This window comes from Battus philenor, unplaced genomic scaffold (assembly GCF_028537555.1).
Source record: "Battus philenor isolate CCGP_79_NKW_IND1 unplaced genomic scaffold, ilBatPhil1.0.hap1 SCAF_17, whole genome shotgun sequence".
NCBI classification, from domain to species: domain Eukaryota; kingdom Metazoa; phylum Arthropoda; class Insecta; order Lepidoptera; family Papilionidae; genus Battus; species Battus philenor.
Window position 1 is genome coordinate 1,002,668 of NW_027181679.1, and position 26,563 is coordinate 1,029,230.

Consider the following 26,563-nt stretch of genomic DNA (forward strand, 5'->3'; position numbering starts at 1 on the left):
AGAAACATATGAACTGTGTTGGCATTCATCGCAAATTAGTAGCTGTTCGGTAGCTTTATTTTTAGTAGCGTAGAAATCGTAATCAATTTTTTGGTAACGCTATTAACAAATATGGACTATTAACTACAATTTATACTTAAAAATGGATTACAGTGTGAAATAAAGTCAAATTTTAAATTTTGATACAATGTATTTTAATGTACGTGTACATGTATAATTATGTATTTTAATTATAACAGTTTATTGATGACATGATAAATATTTTCTTCTAAATGAAAAAAAAAAACAGTCTATAAGTAAACATTCAATGACACTTTTTTATAAACATATACTGATTTTATTAATGCAAAGGCTTAATAACGTTTTACTTGAAATTTATTTTGAAAAAAAGTTGATGCTTAAAATTGATTTAATGTTTATAGCTAACTTTTAATTAAGAATAAAGTGACCTTATTCTTGATTAAAATGAATGCACAATGCCTGGACAGCTATTGATTCTAATTTGACCAATCTTATATTTTATGGTAGATTTTAATATTCAATGCTTGTAACATTTTTTAAACATTTTAAAACTAATTATATTTTATTGAGCTACATTTAAAAAAACTTTATGAAGAGATTAAGTTTTATTTGAGCTAATAAAAAGAAACGAAGAAAAACCTAAAATATAATATCAATTATTTTATAATGGGTAACACATCAATCTACAAATGTCAAAACATCTGGTGTTGTGCCGTAAATGTACAATGTTGTATTTTGATTATATTTAAGTGAATAAGCGATTCTTCGATCATTGTAATTATGTATTAAAATATAATTAAAAATGCCGAAGGAACAATACCGTGAGACGTATGTGGGTAGGAAAATGTAAGTAAGGTTATGTTTACATGTTTTCATATAAAGTTGTTTCGTATTTTTCTGTATTTATTAAAGTTTTTTTCATATATAGTGTATAAAATAGACTTATTAAAACTTTCTCGGTTTCAGTTCCCACGTAACGTTTAATGTTGATAGTGCTTCTAATATCCAGCAGGCTGCTCATATACAAGTCATTACGAAAAACCTCTACGCACAAGATGGAAAAAGGACGCCAGCCGCTCATGGCGTACTCGATAGACGAATGGTATACTTCCTAAAAACTTAAACCTTGATCTTCTATATTTATAGATTCCAACTGATTTTGACGGAAATCTATGAAAGAGACATCAGTGTCAATGGATGTCTTGTGGCTGGAATGATGATGATCATTAATCAAAGTTATCTTTGGTTAAAAAATACAGACGCGGCTTGGGTATTATTAACAAAAGGAATGATTTTTGGCAGTCCCAACTTGCACACAAGCATATGTAGTTTTTCTTTTGTACGAGCTAATATAATTAATTATTTAATTCTCTCTTTCACATCCAGGAACTATTCAATACAAAAGTGCTTTCTGTAATATTTCAACTTGTATTAAATGTGCTTCTTATCATCTGAACTTTAGTAATGTACAAATGAATGGAGATAATTAGTACTAGTATATAGTGCTACCAACACCACTGTACCATTCCTCCTTTTGCCATGCTAAACCTTCTTCCCAAGAGGCTGTGTTGACTTTCTCGCCAACCTAATATTGAACAATCAATTTGACCTGCTTTGAATTATTAAGGTGTTCAATTTTATAGTAGATTTTTGTAACATCATAGGAGTCAAGACACCATATCATAGTTCCATAACACCAAAACAGAAGACAATATCACATACCTCCTTTGTGGTGGTTTTGGTAGCATTAAATACACATCTATTTCATTACACCTTATTACACCATGTTCTGATTCAGTATGGATGCATGGGATTCAGATTTGGGGAGGGGCTAAAAATTCCAATGTCTATTATCTAACGCAGAACATGGTACTCAGAAGAATATCTTATGTGCCATCATACACATTCAACTCTGAAATTCACAAACACCTAAAGACAGTAACAGTCAAAGAGGAGATCAGAGTATTGGCTAAATCCTACCAACAATGGCTTGATAACCATCTAAACCAGTTAGCTGTCCAAATCCTTACATCGGCAAAATATGCCAAACAACTGAAGAGACATGACATCTTGAAGCTGTGTGAATGTATGTAGCTCTTTGAGAAGGGAGTGGCTTCACTGGAAACCACACCTATCCAGACATACTCCAAACAATACATCTGCTTATAGATAATAGATTGTGGATAAGCATAGAGAAAAAAAAATGTTCTGATTCATTTACATTTTTTAATTTCTCGTCCCAGTATGAATCTGGCTCTAAGAGTATTTAAACAGTTTTAATTTTTTCCAGGGCACAAATCAAAAGGATGCCAACTGTGAAACATGTGGACTAGGGTTGGCAGAATGCGTTGGCCACTATGGCTACATAGAGTTGTCATTGCCAGTGTTCCATGTTGGTTATTTTCGTTCGATTATAACTATACTCCAGACAATATGTAAGGTAAGATGTTCCGGGAGAATAAAAACCCTGCTTATTTAAATTCAAAATATATCTTTTGAGCTTATTTACTTGCATTTTAGTTAATATATTTAACTTTATAAAATCATCAGTGTAGACAGTCCTTTAGTAATCTAACTACCAGTTCAGAAGGTTTATCTGCTGGGAAGGGCCAGTGAGAAAATAAAAATTCAACTTCACAATGTTTGACGTCGACAACCATGTAGAGTCAATAAAGCAAGTTTACATTTTGAACAAACAGCAATAAGATTTATTTGTTTATTATGTAGCTACTAAATGTCAATTTATCTCTTCACTTTTTAATGACTTAATTTTAACTTTATAACAGGAATGTGCAAAAGTAATGTTGCCAGAAAAGATAAAGAAATCATTCCAAAGGAAATTTATGAACCCGGAATTGTCATATTTACACAAGAAGTCATTAAGAGCAGCTGTACTAAAGAAGGCGAAGACATGCACCAAATGTCCTTACTGCGAGTCTATTAATGGAGTTGTGAAGAAAAGTTCCACTGGTATACTGAAGATCACACATGAAAAATACAGAAATAAAAAACAAACAGACCCCATAGTTGTGAATGTACTGAAGAACTTTCACGAAGCTAAGGAGTCCAATAAAGAGGTTGCAGCAATGATAAACAGTGGATTGATAATTGAAATGACGCCATTGGAGGTTAGTTTTATTTCAACAATTTAGCAACACTGTTCCAACATGCCCACTGCTGGACATAAGTTTCCCCTAATGATTTTCTTTAGAACCAGTAGGAAGTGACCTGCGTTCTGCATCTTCAGAATATTTTGACAAAGTTGTTTCTCCGCCTTGTGGGTTGACATCATATGCAGCATTTGGAGGTTTATGGTTCAAAACTATAACTTTTGTTAGTCTAAGGAACTCATTTGTATTCAATGTGGTGGCGTGGCTAAGTTGAGTGCCAATGGTTATTTAAATTTTCTTGTCTTTTAATTGACCTGTGGTAGCCCAGTGGTAGAAGGCTGAGACTTACAAACATAGATAGTGGGTTTGATTCCTTTGATACAATCCTATATAATTCACAATTTGTGCATTAATTATATAGGATTGCCACTGCTCACAAACAAGTTTTTAGATTCTACCCATCCTCTGTGTTCTTTGCTTAATAATATTACAATGGGGTCGCCAACCCCCATAGTAAGCGTGATGATTATGGTATATCCCCCATAGATATAATTGGAGGAGACCTATGCTTTGAACTGGTGGTCTATGGGCTGAAACAACGACAACTACTCAAGATTCCATAGAATTATCGTGCCAATCTATCGCATTGTAGAGTCATCGCCATGTGCGATGCACCTTCTCCAACCAAACTCTTGTCTGTAGCTATCCAGATTTGAAAGAATCCTATCAATGCTTAAGAAGATCATTTCAGAAATGATATGAAGTTTGCTTCTGACATTCTCTTACCTCCATCACATCTATATTCATCTCGCTTTGTTTGGTAGATCTTGTAGCTGCACTGTAAAGTATGTTTGTTTCCAGGTGTTAAACCTCTTTCGACGTATCCCCGACGAAGACATACCACTATTGGGTATGAATGTTAAAGCCTGTCGTCCGGAAGACTTAATTCTTACTCGGTTACCAGTTCCACCTCTCTGTATTCGGCCCAGTGTTGTCTCTGAAATCAAGGCTGGCACGTAAGTAGGAGATTTATTAAAAAGTTTAACCTTCGGGTTATCAACCCTTTGTGGCTATAAGCTTCAGGAGGTTACAGTAGACTACTTTGAAGTGATGTTGGAGAAGGATGCTGCGGAGAGAAAGAGAGAAAAAATATCTGAAGTGCCCATCCGCAGTTGATGTTGGAGTGTGTTATACCGCGCCTTTCTCCAACACCTTTGACATGGTCTTGCTGAGGGATTCGGGGTGATCCGTCGCAAGTAAGGAGTCAAAGCACTAGGCCACCACCATTGAAACTATGGTAGTACGTAAAAGAGTTCCCGTAGTTTTAACAAAAGGCGTTGAAGAAGAACGTGGGGTTTTGTGCCGGCAGCGCCTCATAGTGCGCAACACTGATGGTCTCTTGATGTCTTTAGGATCCGGAGATGAGACCATGAACCAGCAAGCGCACATAGAACGTCTATAATGTAGACTGACCCTGTCTGCATTAATCAAGCCTATTGGAAATTTATGGAGGAGGTCTGTCTTCAGCTTTGGACGTCATACGGATGAAATTATGGTGATGATGATAAAAAAGGGACAATCTATGATCATAGTGGTTGGACAGAAAGACTTAATAACTTTGTTAATTTATTTTTTATTCAATGCAAGAGACTGATTGGTAACAATACTTTGGTGAGGGTGTGCGTTGAAATTACACCAAATAATTTCTCCATCTCCTTTCTTCCTTCGGACAACAATATGTTCCACCCACACTAAGCGTTTTGCTAATACTTTTATACAGTGTACGGCCAAGGAGTAGAACAACCAACCGGCGTCATTGCTTCCAATTATAACTTAGGAATCTTCAAAACAAGAGTGAATGGGTTTCCTCCGGGCTAGCGTGTACCATTGTAGACCTCGTCATCGCTTAACATCAGGCGACATAGAGGCCTAGTGCATCGCCTGTATGTGCTGGAAAAAAAAGTTGTTGATTTATTTAGTGTTGACCACACTCTCTGTATAATCACTCTGTATAGTAAAGCATATATCTCCGTCTCCCTCGCAGCAACGAAGACGATCTGACGATGAAGCAGTCGGAGATCCTACTCATCAACGACGTGATCACGCGTCACATCGCAAGCGGCGGCAAGAGCGAGCTGCTGCAAGAGGACTGGGACTACCTTCAGCTGCACGCGGCGCTGTACATCAATAGCGAGATGTCCGGCATCCCACTCTCTATGCAGGTAGGCGGGTAATGTTCCCACTGCTGGGATACGACTCACCTCTCAGAGACAGGACCGTAAAACCTACTGTAGAAGGCCTCCCCTAAAGATCGCCATGATGATCGGTCTTAGCTGCCTGCATCCAGCGACTTCTCGTAACTATGTCTTCAGTCCAAATAGTGGGGGGGGGGGGGAATATCCACTCTCGTTGTTTGCACAAGTAATTTTTAAACCTACAATGATGACCTATGATCTTCTGCGGACCTCCTCATTCCTGACTCGATCTTGAGGTTAAACTCCTCATAGCTCTCTCCATTGCTCTCTTGGTGATCTCACCGTAAGCGACCACGTCTGGGATCCATATGTCATATTTAATCCTATTGCGATGTAACTGTTATTATATTACCTCAGCACTAAAGCCTTTATAACAGACATCTGTCGAGAGAGAGTTCGAGGAAAGGCTCAACTTTCAGGTGCGATTTTTTTCAGCCATCTTTTTTTCACAGCCTAAAAAACCGGGTCGTGGTCTGGTGCAACGTTTGAAAGGCAAGCAGGGACGTTTCCGGGGTAACCTGTCCGGGAAACGAGTGGACTTTTCCAGTCGCACCGTCATCTCACCTGATCCCAACCTGCAGATACAAGAGGTGAGTCAATCTGTTTCATATAGAAGATAAAATAAGATTTATTTATTCATGGAACTTTCAACAGAACTCTTATTTATCGTTATCTTATTATCTATTTTTCTTTTTATTTATTTTATTTGTGACTCCTTTCTGCTTCAAGATGTTATAGTTATGGAGAAGAAGCAGGAAGAAACTCCACAGCAACACATTTTTATAATATATTATATAAATAGGCTGAATAAAATCAAAGCAATCGACAAAGACTCCTGTCATAAAATATTAGTTTATTGAATAATAATTCTTATTCAGTGATTAAATTTTAATATGTGTTTTGATCTCTAAATTGTAATTCAATAATGTTTTATGGAAATAATTAAGAAATTTTATATAGTTTATTACAAACGAGTTAAAGACATTGCATTCGAAACTTTGGTAGACAGTTTTAAATACACTATGGACGTTCCTTTTTTAAATTTATTATAATTATTGTTAAAGTACATGATGTTTTTATAAATATATTGTTATAAGCTTTAAAGGGTATGTATAGTTCATTTATCAACGAAAAATTTTACTTTTATATCTATTTTTAAGCATCCTATATAAAGTTGAAACTTTGAAAAAATGTTTTAAAAAATGTACTTTAACACAAAGTATACTTTCGATTAGTCCAATCTACGTTTCCAAATCGCGCAAGAAATCACTGTCGAAAAAACTTACCATATAGTCACTTTGTATCACTGATCGTATATCTTAATTTTATAACTCGAATAACAACACTGAACTGTCGATATGTACACCTATTTATACTACGGAGAAGGTTTTAGTAAGTTCGAGATAGAAGTCGGTAAGAATTTCCGACAATCGTACACAAAAATCTATAAATAACTTCAAGGTCTCTAGTTCCGTGTTTTTTTTTTTTAATAAATGGCTCTCGTTATTGGGAGCCTCTCGTACCCCCTATCTGGTGTGGGACAGGGACTTTTTGTCTACATTTATTTTATTTTTTCACATACTTTTTTTTTATTTTCTTTCTCTTCTTTCATACTTCATATTATCTGTCGTTCATCTCTTGATTCTTGTTCCGTGTTTATTGTTTAGAAGGTTCACAATATTCAACAATATTCTTCATTGTATATATGACTGAAAGAAAAGAGAGTGAAGAAATCTAGGAAGACCAAAGATAATAAGGTCTCGGGAAGTCGCCGCATGTGGTAAGCGCAGAACTGGTAATCCTTGCGATCTTAAATGGAGGCATATGAAGACATGATCATCGTTGTTCAATATCATTTTGATGGTCGTAAACGTGTGACGTCACAGGTGGGCGTACCCGTACACGTGGCGAAGGTGTTGACCTACCCCGAGCGGGTGTTCCCCGCGAACCTGCAGTGGCTGAAGCGACTGGTGTGCAACGGTCCCGACGTGCACCCTGGTGCGAATTACGTGCAGCAACGCGGCGTCCGTCACAAGAAGTTCCTCAAGTACGGAAACCGGGAGAAGATAGCTCACGAGCTCAAGGTATCTATCACATCTTTTTATAGTTTCATCAGAAACCAGAAAGAAATTTATATATATGGTAACACGATTTAGTATCGAAGTCGTTATTAAACGGTTTTATTTAGTTCGACCCGTACGGAATTTATTTGGATCAAAATTAGAAATTGAAATTTAAGCACCTTCCCGTTGTCAGATTAGTCTGAAATTTGGTACACACATTTAATTTAGATGACAATACAATATAATAAAATCAATAACATTATAAATCTAAGATGGCCGCCGATACAAAATGGCGGATTACGTATTTTTCCTTAACCCCCTCAATATGGGTATCAAATGAAAGAGCTACACTAGTAAAACACGATGATTATGTCAAAATTTAAAATTCAATATGGACGCCGTTCCAATATGGCGGACTTAGTACATATTTTTCCACAACCACCACAATATGGGTATCAAAAAACTATATTTTTTTGTCTGGACACTGTTACTTTATTAGTATTTATCCTTGGGCTAGAGGGACAGAGTGCGGAAGAGTGCCCAGGCCTCGTATAAACTTGTCTCTAGGGCTCCTAGATTGAAGAGCCATTATGGTCGTCTTTATTTTTCGAAAATATCTTCTAGTGCGGAGACGTAGTGGAGCGGCACCTGGTGGACGGAGATGTGGTGCTGTTCAACCGGCAGCCGTCGCTGCATAAGCTGTCCATTATGTGTCATCGCGCCAGGGTCCAGCCACAGAGGACCTTCCGGTAAGTACCAGCTAATCATCTTGACGTAATAAGACATTTTTTATGGCCCTGGCCCCAATAGTGGGGGCCTCTCGTATACCTATCTTTGGGAAGGACAGGTCGTATTTGTCTTTTAATATTTTTTTTCACTCTTATTATTTCCATACTCTCCTATCATTCTTCACATGATCTATCTTTCTTCTACTTACATTCTACAATTTCTATCTTTCTCATCCTTACTATCGAATGATAGTATGACGAATGAATATTCGTCGTCTCACTTCCTTCGCCTCGTTCTTTCGTAATATGATATTTGGATCTTGGTCTACTTTCTCTTTTCATCGTCATAGACGCCCTCTGTAAAAAAATTGGTCTCCCTCGAAGATATCTATAAAGCGTATACCGTAATCGCCAACCTTGGCAGGCAGGTTGGCGATGACAGTGTGGTATTATGGTACGCAAAGGACGCTGCTGCCCATATTCTGAAGACTTGTTTGTGAGCAGTGGCAATCCTATATAATTAATGCACAAAGTGTGAATAACATTAGATTGTATCCTGGGAATCGAACTTACGACCTAAGAGTATAATATATAATAGTTGTGTAATCCATATCCATATTTTATTTTTACTTCACCTTCACATTGTTTAAAAAAGAATAAATTAGTAACTGTCTCTTTTTTTCCTATGTCTCGCTGGTCTTTTTTCTCCGGTAGCTTTTAAATTGTGAAATGTCACTCTTCGGCTGTCTTGCTTCTTTTATCTCCGTTTCTTTCTTGCTACTTTACTGTTTCTCTCCTCCTTGCTTTAAGTATATATATATATATTTTCTTTATTTTTCTATCCCTTTCGTTTTTTCTTTTTCTCTCACTATCTCTGAGGGTTAGGTTTGCATACTATCAGACGAAATGTTATAGAGCTGATATCAAAAATTTATAACTTTGCACCAATCTCACTATGTTCAGGATTACTTCTTGGACTCTATTTGTGATCTACTAATCTAATAGTAAATATAATTCCTTGCAGTTTCAACGAGTGCGTGTGTACACCCTACAACGCAGATTTCGACGGTGATGAAATGAATATGCACCTTCCGCAGACAGAGGAAGCACGAGCGGAGGCACTCATTCTTATGGGAGTGGGTATTTTTTTATTTTTCTATCATAACTTAATCTACATTTGTCTTTATTAGTATATTTACGTCTCTTTTTTTCTTTTTTTTGTTTCTTTTTTTTCATGATCTTTACTTCGTTCATCTACTTTACTAAACTCATCACCTCCCAAATGATTAACTGGTAGATAATGCTTTCTGTTTTAAATTCGTTGTTAAACTTTCTATAATTGTATGAATATTATATATTCAAAACAAATCATAAATAATTTATATCATAAAAATATGTGTATATTTTCATCATGTTTATATTTAATCTGTGGAATTTTTTAAAATATAATTTTTATAATAGTTATAAATGTCTATAGAACAAATCGAATCTGGTAACGCCACGGAACGGCGAGTTGCTGATCGCCGCAACCCAAGACTTCATAACGGGAGGGTACCTAATCACCCAGAGGGACACGTTTTTCACAAAGTCCGAAGCTCAGCAGCTGGCCAGCTGCCTCCTGGCTGGTCCTGACAGCACCATGAGGATCGATATGCCCCCGCCCGCGATCTTGAAGCCCAGGGTCTTATGGACTGGAAAACAGGTATTTAGGTAAGTTAACCCTTCATCATTATATCAGCTGGTAGACAGACAGAACACTTAACCCCTCTTCTTCCCCAAAGATATTTAATTGATTTTAGCATTATATATCTTTGTGTCAATCCATGGTTAAGCCACCACCAGCTCGTAATGCTGATCTGCTGGAAAGAGCTGGAAATTCAATAGTTGAATTATGAAATTCAACACTATTTGTGGTGTACATTATAATATCAACCATGTAAATGAGTCAACAAATCATGTTCCACACATTTCTGTCAATCAAAACCTCTTGAATGCTCTAGTAAGAATTATTTAATAATATACTTTTAATTTTAAATTTAAAACTAAGAAAAGAAAGGTCTAAAATATCTTGTGGAACTTTAATATATATGCATACACTCAGACCCATAAAGGATTTGTTACGAGTTTGTTTTTTTTATTTCACGTATTTATTTATTTATGTGCTATGTCTGAGACTATTCTTTATATAATTATTTACATTTTGGCTAATGTATATATTATACGGTAGTGCTAATCAATGTACCATTTGGTAGTTTTTTTTTTAGTTGTTTGGTAGTATTTTGATTATGGTGTTTGTATGCTCGACTGTAACAATTTCTAATATTAAATTTTATGTGTGTCACTATTTTATATAAATATTGACACACAATTGTAAACATTGACATATTATTTAAATTTCGGCATACAGTACCCAGCGTAAATATTGCAAATCGACCTTTGTAAAGATACAATCGCCTAATTTCGGCTTTGTAGAGCACTATCTCTGTCCCACACTACCTATGTGACGTTCTGTCAATAGTTTTATTTCGTGCGACAGAGATAACGCTTTACGCAGCCGAAATCAGCCGATAGTTTCTTTCTAAAGGTCGATGTGCAAAATTTATATCCGGATACTGTACAAATATTTGTTGTATATTATAATACTGATCCTTGTATCATTTGGTAGTTTTTTTTATTATTTTTGATTATGGTGATTGTGTGCTCGCCTGTACGAAATCATTCTCGTTTTCAGTTTGATATTGAAGCCGAACAAACGCTGCGAGGTGAAAGCCAACCTGGAGGTGAAGGGGAAAAACTACACCGGTAACCGGGACATGTGCATCCAGGACTCGTGTGAGTACCGCTTGACCTTTGGAAGGGTGGATCCAGGAGAAACAGGAGGCTAGAGGAGCTGGTGATCTACTCCTTACTATTTCAGGATGTCCAATGCTGGATATAGTCTTCTGTGTAGATTCTCCAAAGATAATTATTTTTTTCTATATTGTTTATATAGTGAGATTTTGATGGTAGAAAGAATAATAAAGAAGAAGAATATCGAAGTAACGTGTTACAGAAGATTATATTTCAATTACAGATGTAATCATAAGGAACTCGGAACTGTTGTGCGGGTCTATGGATAAAAGCACACTGGGCTCCGGCACCAAGACCAGCATCTTCTATATCCTCCTGCGAGATTGGGGGGAGGAGCATGCGGTTAGGGGTATGTGGAGGTAAGTACACGGTGAGGAGTTGGTGGAGTAAGATAACATTACCTAGGGATTGTAGAAATGAGGGAATAATTAAGTTGGTAATAGAGACACTGGAGTCCCTCATATAACGCAGAGGTTGATCACCGAAGGAAAGGCAGGCATCCCATATAACTCTGTTATCCTCCCAAAGGGGGTATCTTGAAGATCGGGAAGATAAAGAAATTGCATTAAAAATCATATTTCTAGTTGTTTTTCTATTTGCAGACGATGGTAGGTTGCTCTTCAAGGTCCAGGAAGACAAACACAATAATTATTTATTTTTTAAGGCACGTGTTACAAGCATACATAGTGGTTTTTAAAGTAAATAAACCGTCGGTAAATCAGTACTACGTCTATGAGGCTTACTCACTAGCGCCATCTAGTAGGTTCTAAGAGAAAATATGATAAAACAGTTCTATACATTTACCACTATTGATACAAAATATTTACCAATGTTAAACCTTAAAGTTTCAGTGAATGAACCTGATCTGATATATTATTAATGTCGAGTTTTACATCTTTTAGAAACTTGTGTAAGTCTACCGACCTGATGAGCTTTAAAAGTACTTTGGAGTCTACGTGGTTTTAAGTTGTAGGATACCATTTTGTAGCTCAATCTGACTTTAGTTTCTTTAAATTTGTTGAAGGCAGTAGCACCTAACATAATTTAGGCAAGCCGAGTGTAGTAAAAGATTAAATTGAAAAAGAAATCGTTTTCAGGTTAGCGCGTATGGCTTCGTACTATATGATGAATCGGGGCTTCAGTTTTGGTATCATCGACGTGACGCCGGGTAAGAAGCTCATAGAAGCCAAGAACAAATTATTGGAGTCCGGGTGAGCTATATTTATCTATATATCATATATATTTATATGTAAATAGAATGAGTGGCCATATGATTAGCTAAATGCACATGAAGTTTATTTTGAAAAAAAAATTGAAAATTCCAAGGAAACTAGAACGGAATGCCTTTAGTCTTTGCGCATTTTACAGTTTGTTCTAAACTTAAACCGAACTGTGAAACATTCTAATATTTGACAGTTCGCTATGAACTTCGCGCGTTTGACAGTTCCTTTTAATTACACGAATTTCACAGTTTCCACGCAGAATATATATTGAATGGAATACGACTATGTCTCTAGGCAGTATAGCTGCCGTGACAGATAGTGATTAGTAAAACATAGCACGAGAAAAAAAAGAGTTTCCTGTGATGTAAAAGATTCCAGATTTATATTTATGGTTTAACAGGTACTCGAAATGTGACGGCTATATCCTGGAGATGGAGAAAGGGACGCTGCAAAGTCAACCCGGTTGTACCATGGAGGAAACCCTGGAGGCAGTAATGTTAAGCGAACTCAGCAGTATCAGGTCTCTTTAATAATTCATATAAGTTTATATGTATTACTTTCTCCGAATAACCTAGGAATGAATTTACCTTGAATTTATTCTCTCCTCTACAATGAATCTAGATATCTTTAATAAATTTAAAATATTGTTTAAATATTATCAATGCCGTATTATTGTAATATTAACGTAAGTCACACACATGCACACACCCATACACGCACTCATGCACACGCGCAGGTACGCACGCACGCAAGCGCGCGCGCCCTCGCACGCCGTTGCATGCCCTCGCACACACACGCGCACACACACACACGCGCACACACACACGCGCACACACACACACGCGCACACACACGCGCACGCACACACACACACCTCCATTCAAACACGCACATATGGATACGATTCTGTTCAGAGCAGTTAAGAGTTCAAGAAACAAAATTTTATTGTATGTGTCTGTTTATTATTAGTACAGTTTTTTGTCTTTGTGATTTTATAAACTAATTACTGTATTATTGTGTGCAATATATATATATATATATATATATATATATATATATATATATATATATATATATATATATATATATATATGATTGTCTTTAATAAGTTTTAAGTAAAATGGTAACATTATACATTACTTTGATATAAAAAGTAACATGAATAACGAATACAAAGGTGGTTCCCTCGTAATATAATAATCCCATTATACTTAATATATTAGGATATTTATATTACTGTCGTGGAGGTATTGCACATAGATATAGGATAGTTTAGTATATCTTTGTTTTCAGAGAACTTGCTGCTAAGGCTTGCTTCCGAGAGCTTCATCCTACCAATGCACCGCTTATTATGGCTCAGAGCGGTTCAAAAGGTATCCTTCTGTGTTAAATACTTTATTTTTTATTCTTTACGTTATACAGGTGATTGATTTTAGGTGTTAGTTTTAAAAGGATATATGTGTAGCTGTCATTGGTTACATTTGATATACTCGTAGATCGATTTGAAGCTTTTACATCCGTAACCTATCATCCTGTATAAGGTTGATTTTATGCGATTGATTTATTGTTTATATTCAATCCATATATGAGGAAGGTGGTCATCGTTGTCTGTCGAACAACAGGCACCCTCTGGCTGTATGACAGGGTCCGACGAACTCGTGCGTGTATTGCAAGGACGAGACTCAACTATCGTAAGGTTCTAAATATTTAATGGAATCAGACTTTACCTCGCGGAAGTCCATCCTAAGTATGCAAGGTTCATCGATGTGAATACAAAAACCAGTGTAAAGATACTGGCGTACAACCTGAGGATGACAATATGGAGTAGGGGAAAGCAAGATGGAATTATGGAATGATAGAAGGAAGAAAAAAAGATATTGTGAACTATGGAAGACGAGGACGAAAAAAAAAATTATTTGAAAAATTGTTAAGAAGTAAAAAACCCTGTTCCCAACAAAATAGTGGTGGAAGAAGAGGATGGAGTAGGGATGAGGAAGTGGTGACATGAAAATTGATTTTAAATGGAAAATAAAGGCGCGGACGCTATTATCTGTGGAACATGGATTCTAATAATAATAATAAGATGTATGATTTTTCAGGTTCAAACATCAACATATCGCAGATGATAGCTTGTGTCGGTCAACAGGCATTAAACGGCAAACGTGTACCAAACGGGTTCGAAGATCGCTCGCTGCCGCATTTCGAGAGGCACTGTAAGAGTTATTCAAATTAATCCTTTCCTCTATCATTTCAGATACAGGACCTTAAGCTTTAGATATAGAAATATAAGTGTTATATAAATAACTTATTAAAAAAAAGTCCCTATCCCAAAAATAAGTTAGAGGCACGAGAGATCTCTAATAGTGGGACCATAAAACTTACAAACCCCTGGATATAGACTGTATAAATTATATTTCTTTGTATAATTTTCATAGCTGAATGTCATATGTTGGCATCTTTCATTTTAAAGCCACGAGGGTTCCAAACGCACCATCATCTGAGATGTGGCCACGTCAAACTCAGACCATACTACTTTTGGAGGGTACTATTGTATAATGGGGTACGTCGAAGGCGGCCTACATTCAGCGTCTTCCAGTTCCATTCACAGTCTACCTTATGTGACTCTGGTTGGAATCGTAAAAAAACCTGACCAACTTTATCTTTAGTTTTCTCAGATAAAGACGCTTTTTTTTGATATAATAGCTTTAAGATTAAAATTGCCGTTAGGGGAGTTGGAGTTAATATGATTTCAGTGTCGAATTGAGCTCTTCTATCATTTAACCGCAATTTTATGAGCGAGTGAAAGGGACAGATGATTATAGTGGGCGTTAACATTTGTGAATGAATATAAAGATGCGTTTACATGCGGATATTGTTTTAAAATGTGCTTGTATGACAATTGTTGTATGTTCTTCCAGCCAAGATTCCAGCGGCGCGTGGCTTTGTGGAGAACAGTTTCTACTCGGGATTGACTTGCACGGAATTCTTCTTCCACACGATGGGCGGTCGCGAGGGTCTGGTGGACACTGCCGTCAAGACCGCGGAGACCGGCTACCTTCAGCGCAGGCTTGTCAAGGTTAGGAGAAAAAACAGCCGTTTTTTTTTATTACCAATGTTTAAATTAAGTTTGAGTTAGTATTTGTTTATGTAGTACATGTAATTACTTCGATATTTAAGAACATTTTGATAAACAGATGCCACTGCTCACAAGGAAGTTTCCAGAGGATGGGCAGTAGCGTCCTCTGTGTACCATAATACAACACTGCGATCTTCAACCAACCTTCCAAACTTGGCGATTATATTTGTCCATAGATATCTTCGGGGGAGGCGTATATCTTGCAGTGTAACTTCATCTGTTATTTTTAAATAAATAATTGATTATAACACTGAAAAAAAAATTGTTTCTAGTCCCTAGAAGATCTGGTGCTCCATTATGATATGACGGTTCGAAACGCGACCGGGGAGGTGGTGCAGTTCCGATATGGAAGCGACGGGTTGGACCCCAGCTACATGGAGGGCAAGGATCGGCCTGTGGACCTGGCACGGGTACTGGCCGACGTGAGGGCGCAGTGCCATGCAAGGTAAGTTTTAAAAACCTTTCACTTATTCCTATAAGCCTTCTCTTAGAAATGATACCGGCCAGCATTAATCTTAAGTCACAATTTGTTCCTGTCTGTAATTATTTTTGAATTTGGAATTTGTTATATATGACGTGTCATTGTTGCTTCTTATTAATTAATACCGAGATATATCCAATTGTTATTGGACACTGTAAGCTTTTATGGCTTTGTCGGACTCGGAGCTGATAAATTTAAAAAAAATCGCCTTCAGATGTGCCGTCTGTCACATTCACCGGCGTGTCAGAAGCTGTACCGCTTCTCCCCCAACTGATGTCGGTTCAGCTAAAGATCTTTGGTTCTCGGAAGAGGTTCACACCTTCCTCCGGCAATACAATAGATGTCAATAAGTCAATAAATCCCAACATAATCAAGTAGTACCCTTACGTGGAACTAGCCGACAAGCAATACTATCTACTACTAACGCCATCTACAGGCGCCGTCCGAAGTGACAGCACTTTGATATGTATTACAATACCCGGCGATTAATATTGCACATCGACCTTTGAAAAGAGACAATCGGCTAATTTCGGCTTCGTAGAGCGTTATCTCTGTCCTACACCACCTATGAGACGTTTTGTCAGTCGCGCGACAGAGATAATATATCTCTTTCCAAAGGTCGATGTGTAATATTTATCACCGGGTATTGTACCTTTATGCAGTAACTTTAAAACTTGTCATTATTTGCAGTACTAGTTACAGTAATCAAATAAATCAACAATTATGTTAATCGATTAGTTCTTTTTTATAATCGATTATTGATATTCGATATTATTAACATAATCGATATGCAATAAAACGAATATATTAATTATACTCGATTTTTATATGCGCGCTTATTATATGGCGCCACGGGCTATATATAAAACCTATTTTATTACATTTATGTCACATCTGTACCTCGAAGTCTTAACATATCTCTCTCTCTCTCATTAGTGATTTATATTTTCGAACTACCCACTAAATTGGCATCAGAGAGTTATACATTACAAGCTGATGATAATAGATTACATATATCATCAGAGATGAAGAGCCGCTGGACGGTGATGGAATCGTGGTGGCGGCGGAGGAAACCTTGGCTCTGGATGACTTCAAGACCTGCCCTGATGACTTCAAGAATGAATTGCTGTGAGTTTTATATTTATTTACACTGAAACGGTTTTTGTGTGGTCTATTTTATGAGTATTTTTTGTACGGTTTTTGAAAAATTTAGAACATAATTGAAGGGATATTGATTAAGAAAATATTAGGTAAAAACTTTAATACCTCTAGTTACGGATATATTTGTCTAGTCAAGCAACAGTCCTTGCAAAAGATAACTCTCAAGGATTATATTTCGAAACATTTCACCGTGGGTTGATGTGTTTATTATACTACAAAGGATATATATTTTAACGTTACCTAGTTATTCAATAAGGCTTTAATTTACCTTTTAAGCCTTTTATGCGGTGAATAGGGACTTAAAAAATATATTTTAACACTGTTTTTTTTTTCGATTTTGAATGTGTTTATGCGGTATACATTAACCGCACAAAATCAGGTTTAATTATTTATATCGTATTATATGCAATAATTCACGTGATTGTTTTAGCTCTCCCATAGGAGTGATAGTCAATTTTATACTATATAGATAATCATTGAATAATACCACCATATCTTGCAGCGTAACCCTGAAATTGTTAAAAAAACTTGAAATACAATAAAAAAATTTGATTTCTTCGTCGCGTGAAATTTAACAAAAAAAAATATTTTGTCTATTTTTAACCCTAGTTACTTCTTATTACATCACATACCTATCAGTACTGGTATTTTCAGAGATTATTCAGAACAGACAGACAAACAGAAAAAAATAAAAATAATGTAATTTTGGTATATATACCGTATACAAATATATTTTAGATTCATATAGTAAAAAACGTTTATTTTAAAATTACAAATAAACGTTCTGATTTAATTTATTGATATAGATGTATAAGAGAAGTAATAGTTCCTGTGATCATTGTTGAGCAGGTCGTTCCTGAAGAGTATCGCGGAGAGAGTGCGTGCTTTGCGTGCTCGGTACGCGGGGTGCGGGCGCGTGGCGCTGCAGCTGGAGCGGCTCACGCTGCCGCAGCTGGTGCGCTTCGTGCGCGTCTGCCACGACAAGTACCAGCGCGGCGTCATTGAGCCAGGCACCGCTGTGGGGGCGCTCGCCGCGCAGGTAACCCCCACCACTTACGACATATCCACTCTATTACAACTTCACTCACATCCTTCTCTAAAACTCCTCCAGCTTCCTCTCAAAACAAGCTTAACCCCTCCCCTCTCTGATTAGTCACTTCAGCAGCTTCGAAAAGTAGTTTCCTTTCAGATTACGGTAATGGTACATTTAACTGCATCCAGTTCTAAAACAAACGTTTACTTTATTTTAACCCAGTATTTTTCATTCTTTTAACAGGTTGTCAAATATCTCCCTTCCGCTTTTTTGCTCTTTATTCAATGCTTTATAAAAAGTGTTACAGTGACCGGATTTAGTTCAAATATGCTCGTAGAAGCCCCCCTCCTTATTTGTGAAGAACTCGGACAGCCACTTTTCACGAACCTCTTTTGAGTTCAACTTTACACCACCAAGGGCGTTCGCCATGGACAGGAACAGATGGTAATCACTTGGCGCTATGTCCGGGCTATATGGTGGATGTGATAAAACCTCCCATCCGAGCTCCCGTAGCTTCTGACGAGTCATCAACGAAGTGTGTGGTCTGGCGTTGTCCTGGTGGAACACTACACCCTTCCTGTTGGCCAATTCTGGACGCTTCTGGTCGATCGCCTGCTTCAAGCGGTCCAGTTGTTCGCAGTAGATGGTAGAATTAAGCGTCTGGCCATATGGGAGCAGCTCATAGTGGATGATTTCCTTCCAATCCCACCAAACACACAGCAAAACCTTCCTGGCCGTCAATCCCGGCTTGGCCACTGTTTGGGACGATTCACCGGCCTTCGACCACGACCGTTTTCGCTTGATATTGTCGTATGTGATCCATTTTTCTTCGCCAGTCACCATCCGCTTCAAGAATGGGTCGAGTTCGTTCCGTTTCAGCAGCATATCGCAGGCGTTGATTCGGTCCAGAGGGTTTTTTTGCGTCAAATCATGCGGCACCCAAACATCAAGCTTTTTTTTGTATCCAGCCTTCTGCAGATGGTTTAAGATGGTTTGGTGACTAACTCCCATCTCCTGGGCGATGTCACGAGATGCCACATGCCGGTCTAACTCGATGTAGTCCATGATTTGATCGGTATTTGTCGTCACAGGTCTTCCGCCGGCTGGCTTATCCATGGTGTCGTTTTCGCCGGCTCTGAATCGTCGAAACCATTCCTCCGCGGTTCGAAGTGATAGAGTACCATCCCCCAAAATACCATTAATCTCACGCAACGTTTCTCTAGCGGATTTGCCTTTAACGAAGGAAAACTTTAAAATAGCGCGAATTTCGGCGTTAGTGAACTCCATGTTTACACGTCTATAACTGTTGAACGCAATATCCTAAATAATCATGCATAGCGTCGTTTTGTAGGTTATGTCAAGACCTTTCAAATTATGTATAGTATTGCCAGATACGAGCTCTGTAGCGCTTTGTACATAGCCGCGAAATTCAAAAGACAAAAAGGCGGAAGAGAGATATTTGACAACCTATTATATGCCATGCCCCACCGTAGCCTTTAATTATTACACCCCCCCCCTCTATAACATATATATATATATATATATATTTTATATTAAAGCGAAGGGGTTAAACTCGTGTCGAGTCTACTTTCTAATTGCTCCCATCCAATTGTCCTCCTACGGTGCGTGGGACCCACATTGGGAAACATCGTGTACAACATCTAATTGTTAAACTTTGAGTTTATTTCAATCTGATGGAATAGTAGTAAGTCGGGATCCGGGCCGAAGCTTCTCCTGTAGTCCTCGGGCTTCGCCTCAAAACTTATAAGGTGTGCTCTTTGCGCCATACAAACCTCCCTCCCACACCCCCAAACCCCTCCACAATTCCTCTTCTCTCATACACCAACACCTGTCCCGTATGGAAAACGATAAGGGTCGTCTACAATTTCTAAAGTATTGCAGAGCAATTAAGGGAGGTTTTGAAAGGAACAAAAATTAGTAAAGGGATTTAAGTCGATAGTAATGTAATAACAGAACTGAATTTAAGATAAACTATAAACTAGTCAATAGATGATAAAAAATGAAAGATTGAAACCAAAATATAGAAATTCAGTTAATATAACAAAGATAAAATCTTATATTTTGGGAAAGGAATAGAGAGATGAAGGCCGTGGGTGAAAGGAGGACAAGAAAGCCAAAGTGTAGAACGAAAAAGTACGAAAGATACTGTGAAGGAAGAAAGAGGAAAACTGTAAATAAACAAATAAATAAAAAAAATAATTTACACGAAAATGTAAAGTCCCTATCCAAAAATATAAAAGGAGGAACGACAAAAATGAAATAAAAAAAACATTTATCCGCATCTTATCCCAAAATCATTTAAATCGAAAAAATTCCTCCCACACCTTATTAAACTTCCTCCCATACCCTGCTGTGATTCTTCTTTCACTTTTCTCCAATTATCACACTATTATGCTAAGCATAGCTTTCTTCATTTTTACCCTTTAGAGTATCGGTGAACCTGGAACCCAGATGACCCTGAAGACGTTTCACTTCGCGGGCGTCGCGTCCATGAATATTACACAGGGGGTGCCCCGTGTCAAGGAGATCATAAACGCATCCAAGAACATCTCCACGCCCATCATCACTGCCGAGCTCATGCAGCCGTATGACCAGGACTTTGCTAGGCGGGTGAAAGGTCGTATTGAGAAGACAACGCTTGGAGAAGTAAATTTTTAATATTCAAGCATCTAATATTAAAGATAACGAGAAACTTTTTTTCTGTCTATTCGCTCCTCCTCCACTATATACATCAATAGGGGGGGGGGGGATACACCGTAGACAGATAGTCAACAATAATTAATTTGAATATGTCATAATAATAAATACATTACATTATATATATATATATATATATATATATATATATATCTGAAATAATTGATTCTTGGATAGGGTATCGTCGTTTCAATCCATAGGCACCCACTGCAAAGCATAGGTCTACCCAAAGATGTCTAGGGGAGGATATACTACAATCGCCACGCTTGGAAGGCGGCTTGACGATAGCAGTGTGGTATTATGGTACGCAGAGGACGCTGCTGTCTATCCTCTGGAAACTTGATTTTGAGCAGTAACAATACTATGTAATTAATGCACGGAGTGTGAATTATATAGAATTGCATCACCAGGAATCGAAACCGTGACCTACGATCGCAAATCACAGTTTTTACCACTAGCCGTATAATTGAGAGTAAATGAGCTATCATTCAGATTTGTCTAAATGAAAAAGGTAACTTCTTGGATGACATATGTTAAACTTTTAAGATAACGACGTACATCGACGAGATATACCTGCCCACGGAGTGCTTCCTGCTCATCCGTCTGGATGCGGAGCGTATCAAGCTGCTCAGCCTGGAGGTCAACGTGCACACCATCGTTTACTCGTAAGCCAGCTTTGTGGGAGAGTACACCATAACTATATCATCATCTTCTTCTTCTTCTTTTTAGCTGATAGACGCTCATTGCAAGGTGTAAACCTTCCTAAACCCTCGTCGTGACTTCTTGCAACTTACAACTCAGTCGTCGATCCACCCAGCAAAGAGTCTTATTCTTTTTTTGGGTATCAGGGGAAAATCTTCTAGATGGACACACGATGTTCTGACTTCTGGGAGAAGGACAAGGTTATGTGGAATTCATACCTACTGAAACTCTATCAGGGATCGCCACGCGATTTTCGCTCACGTTGTTCCATTTTAGATAGCCTGTTCCGGGGTATGAGTACTCCACGCTCCCTCCGAAATCCTCCTGATGATGGATCCTGATCATATCGATCCATCATCCGCCTCAGAATCGCTGAAGCTAGTGCAAGTTTAGGGCCTCCACTTTCTTCTTCGACTCTTATAATATAATATTATCTTAACATAGCGAGGGCTATTACATTCTCTTCTCTCATTATTCATAATTTAAATTTATCTATCTTTGTCTTTCACATTATCGTACATTCTCTTTTCGTTTATTCGCAATCCTTTCACACATCTTTACCTTTGTCGCTGTTTTTGAAATCTCTGTTAACTATTTTCAATTTTTGTTTGCTATGACATATTTCTACTTTAATTTTTATTACATTTCATTTTATTCGACATTGTCTCTTATAAACGCAGGCGTAAATACACTTGGATCACTTTTCTTTTGATTCCAAAGGTATATTAATATTTTTGACTCTGACAGGATATGCGTGTCAAAGTTGAAGATCAAGGCGTCGCAGGTGAAGGCGGTGTCCGCGTGGGCGGTGAGGGTTCGCGCGGAGCCGTCTCGCGGCGGCTGGCTCAACGTCACGCTGCAGCAGCTCGCGCGCCAGCTGCCCTCTGTCGTGGTGCAGGGTCTACCCAGGGTCTCCCGCGCGGTCATAGCCTGCGATGACACCAAGGGAGCCAACAGGTATACGCTTATGATGATTATAAATCGTTAAATACATCAGTAACGTTAGTTCACGTATATATAACATTATTACTAGATAAATCAACCGACCTTACTATTTATATTCCATTTTTTTTACCCCTCATCACATCACCCGTGTTGGGTATCGATATAAAACAAGCACATTTAATTAATTTTTTAATGTAAAGAAATCAAATATGCTACAATTTTAAATGTCCGTTGATGGATGACGTTGCAAAAATTGCCTTTGACAGAAGCCGGTGAAAGACGCCGTGCGTTCCGATACACGCACTCAAGTACAAATAAAAAATGTTACGTTCGGATACAATATCGAACAACCCGATAAACGCCCACCGTAAGTCGTAGGCCTTCCCTAAGTTTTACTCGATGACAGGTCTTGCTCTGGTCTTTTCCAGCTACTTTCCGTGGTCTTTACTATGTTGTCAATCCACTAAGGAGCATACCGCGTCTACCGGTTCGTGGTCACCACTCGGTCACCTTCAGCTCCCTCCTCCACCACTTGAAACTAACTCGAAAAAATAGCTAGCTAATAGCTATAGCTCTTTTGATTTTCTCCCCTTTTCTGATTCTCACTCTTTCTCCACTCTAAATTTGTAGGTACAAGCTGTGCGTGGAGGGAGACGGGCTCCGTGACGTCATCGCGACGTACGGAGTGGACGGCACCAAAACAACCTCCAACAACATACTTGAGGTAAGTCGAACGGTTTACGTGATGCCACACGTACACGTAGTCTACGTCTTGATGCGTAGTTTAACGCTAGATGCGTACTGTTAAATCCTTGATAAGGATATGCAGATTTGCTTACAGCATTCAACATTATAGAATCATATACAGGATGATTGGTTATAGGTGTAAAAGGTTTTAAAAGGGTTTAATGTATAGCTCATTTACAAAAGATTATTGCATCACACCTTGTCCAATATTTAATAACGTTTGTAAAAGTGATCATAAGCAAAAATTTAATCAAGTTTGCTGTGATCTCTTATGAGATCAGGATACGTTTGGAACTCTCGTCACCATAGGTGATACTCCCGCGATGATGGACTATGTCAAGGGTGTGTCAGAAACACATGACTTGTGAATTATATGGCTCCATTGGTGGTGGACATGGTGCTAATCACAAATAGCGAGATGGTGTTTAGGATTGTCGAAGAATGGGACGTGGAGTGGGTACATTGGGAGTATCAGTGGTGCTGTGTCGGTGCAGGAGTTGAAGGCAACACGCATTTATCAGCGGGCTGGCGGGCGATGCACTTTGTTGCACGACTACCACTGCATGTGCGGAAGTGGTTAAATATTGGTTCCTTTCTTACTTAGGACAGACGTCCCCAAGGTTACGCCTTATTCCATTATATATTTAACATTTCAGAGTCATAACTTTATACAGGATGATCGGCATTAAGTGTAAAAGCTTTGAAATTTCTATTGACCAAATGAGAAATATATTTTTGATATAGATCTTAGAAGAATTTTTTTCATGACGTAGTCAATGCACGTTTGTATGCAGGTGTACCAGACGCTGGGCATCGAGGCGGCGAAGTCAACGATCATCAGCGAGATCCAGGCGGTGATGGCGGGGCACGGCATGGCGGTGGACCGGCGCCACGTGGAGCTGCTGGCCGCGCAGATGACGGCGCGCGGCGAGGTTCTGGGCATCACGCGCTACGGGCTCGCGCGCATGAAGGAGTCCGTGCTCAACCTGGCTAGTGTAAGTATTCACTTCTCATTTTAATTTCATCATTCACTTCTCTATCTCTATTCAGAAAAGAAAATACTCAAAATTCTCTCTCTTATTTCGTTGTTTTTAGGCTCTTAAAAGTGATTTTATGCAATTCATTGATCTTAAGCTATTAGTCGATTTTTAAAAGCACAGTTCGTTTATAAAGCTATTTTGCGAAGACCACAGTGCTTAAAAGCTATTTAGCACTGCTATTGATCTCTATGAAACAATTTTGCGCAGTTAAATGTACTATTATTCTTTTTCTTCTAGAATACATAGTGAAGCTTTTTGTGCACATCATGGCTCGTAGAAAGCTATTTCGGGTAATTCGTATATATTAAAGTTATTTTTCGCAGATTATGTGTTATCTGTAGACTCAGAAAGATCACATTGTCTGTCTCACGCGGACATTCGGCTTGTTATAAAACCGTAGTCAGACGATTACTATAGCGACATGTAACTATAATAAAAAACTTTATTTATATAGTCATATATATATATTTATTTATATATATATATATGTAAATAATAATATATACTTATATATATATATATAAATAATAATATATACATATATATATATACGCATTTAAAAGCAATTTTTCATAATACTTGGATCTTATAAAGCTATTTTATCTTACTATTTTTAAACTTAATGCCATAATGGCATTCTATTTCTACGCTATGGGGGTAGGTACCCCACTAGATAGACGGACGACATAGTGAAGGTTGTGGGAAGTCGCTGGATGTCGGCAGCGCAGGATCGGTCAACGTGGTGATCTTCGTGATCTTCGCTGGAGGCTTATACCTTACAGAGGCGTCAGATGAAAAGTAGAAGGCATTCTCTATCAGTGAACTTGGAATATGTGCTGACTCTTCGTAAAATATTCCTTCCGAGTAGTGATCACCTAAGAACGGATTTTATGAGCCATTAAGGTCATGAAGCAGGTGGTGGGCAGCTAGTGTACGATTTTAAATACCATTACATCAATGTTTTCCAGCGTGGAGCCCACACCCCGCAAGGCGCAAGGGGACAATTTGAAAATGGACTCTCACTTTATGATAAAAATGAAATATGTTATTCAGGGTGGCGTAAGAATTTTAGGAGGGGCAATAGAACAAAAATAGTTGTAAAACACCGTATTTAAATTTGGAACTACTTTGTGCAGTTCGAGAAGACTTCGGATCACCTGTTCGACGCGGCGTACTACGGGCAGCGGGACTCCATCGAGGGTGTTTCAGAGTCCATCATCGTGGGAGTGCCGGCTGCCATCGGCACCGGCTGCCTTCAACTCCTGCACCGGCACGGCACCACTGACACTCCCAATGTACCCACACCACGTCCTTTACTCTTCGACAATCCTAAACACCATCTCTCTATTTGGGATTAGCATACCATACCATGCCATGTTCACCACTGATGGACCCATATAATTCAAGTCATCATCGAAGCACAAGCCATGAGAGATAATACAAAGTAAATTGTTAAAAAACATCTTCAATGTATATTATTTTGTTAAATATATTAATATTTTTTCAGTGGTTGTTTTTTTAGTACAACATAATTACCGTCGCACGCCCACTGCTGGACTTATGTCACTCCCCATTGATTTCCTATAGGACTCGTTGAAACCTATGTTAGAATAGCGGCTCTCTTTTACGCTATGTATATTTTGACTGCAAAATATCTCTAATTCGTTTCTAATAGACTTAATAAGATTTTTTTTTTTAAATTTTGCAAAACCTTATTGCTCGGGAGTTTTAAGCGACAATTTTACCTTACTTTCAGTTTTTTGTATATATATATATATATATATCTATGTGTATATATATATATATATCTATGTGTATATATAAATAGTGCAGTCACAGGACGCAGGGAGGCCCACGTCTTGCTTGCAGTGGACTTCTATTGGCTGAAAAGAAAATCTAAGGTTTGGATTTATACGAATCCCGGAAGGTTTTTTGTTAATTATAAAATTCCGTACATAGCCTTTAAGTTAAGCAGGTCCTGTGATTTAAAATAGGCAAAACATTAATAAAATCAACTAATATTTATTGAAACTACGAACATTCTATATCACGCAATAAATGCATTCATACAATGCTATCTTCAACATATAATACCCATAGAACATTTATTTTGTATTTCAAAATAATTCTTTTATCTTATAAATATTCATTAGATTTAAATTAACTTATATGGTTAGAGTAAAATACATTTGCTAACAAATTTTCACTAGACATAAGAGAAAAAATGAGACAGAGTAGGACAAGAGAAGTTATACTTGAAATGCTTTTTAAATATCTTATTTAGAAATGAGAAGCTTATAGAAGCTAAATCAAGAACATACTATTAGTTATCAAAATATTAAAAGGCCTT

General features: G+C 37.8%; 1 protein-coding gene across 1 annotated transcript; it reads left to right on the plus strand.

Annotated features, from left to right (window-relative positions):
- Positions 1-728: 728 nt before the first annotated feature.
- Positions 729-25,719, plus strand: Polr3A (RNA polymerase III subunit A). Its single transcript, XM_068763314.1, has 27 exons — positions 729-867; positions 988-1,123; positions 2,312-2,461; positions 2,808-3,149; positions 3,993-4,147; positions 5,176-5,353; positions 5,839-5,976; positions 7,273-7,470; positions 8,074-8,198; positions 9,202-9,313; positions 9,655-9,887; positions 10,909-11,009; positions 11,251-11,386; positions 12,125-12,238; positions 12,651-12,770; positions 13,544-13,623; positions 14,350-14,463; positions 15,169-15,326; positions 15,659-15,831; positions 16,891-16,995; positions 17,878-18,067; positions 20,510-20,728; positions 21,326-21,444; positions 22,229-22,438; positions 23,057-23,150; positions 23,968-24,168; positions 25,350-25,719. The coding sequence occupies exons 1-27, from the start codon at positions 824-826 to the stop codon at positions 25,569-25,571; spliced, it is 4,167 nt and encodes a 1,388-aa protein (XP_068619415.1). The 5' UTR covers positions 729-823; the 3' UTR covers positions 25,572-25,719.
- The last annotated feature ends 844 nt before the right edge of the window (positions 25,720-26,563 follow it).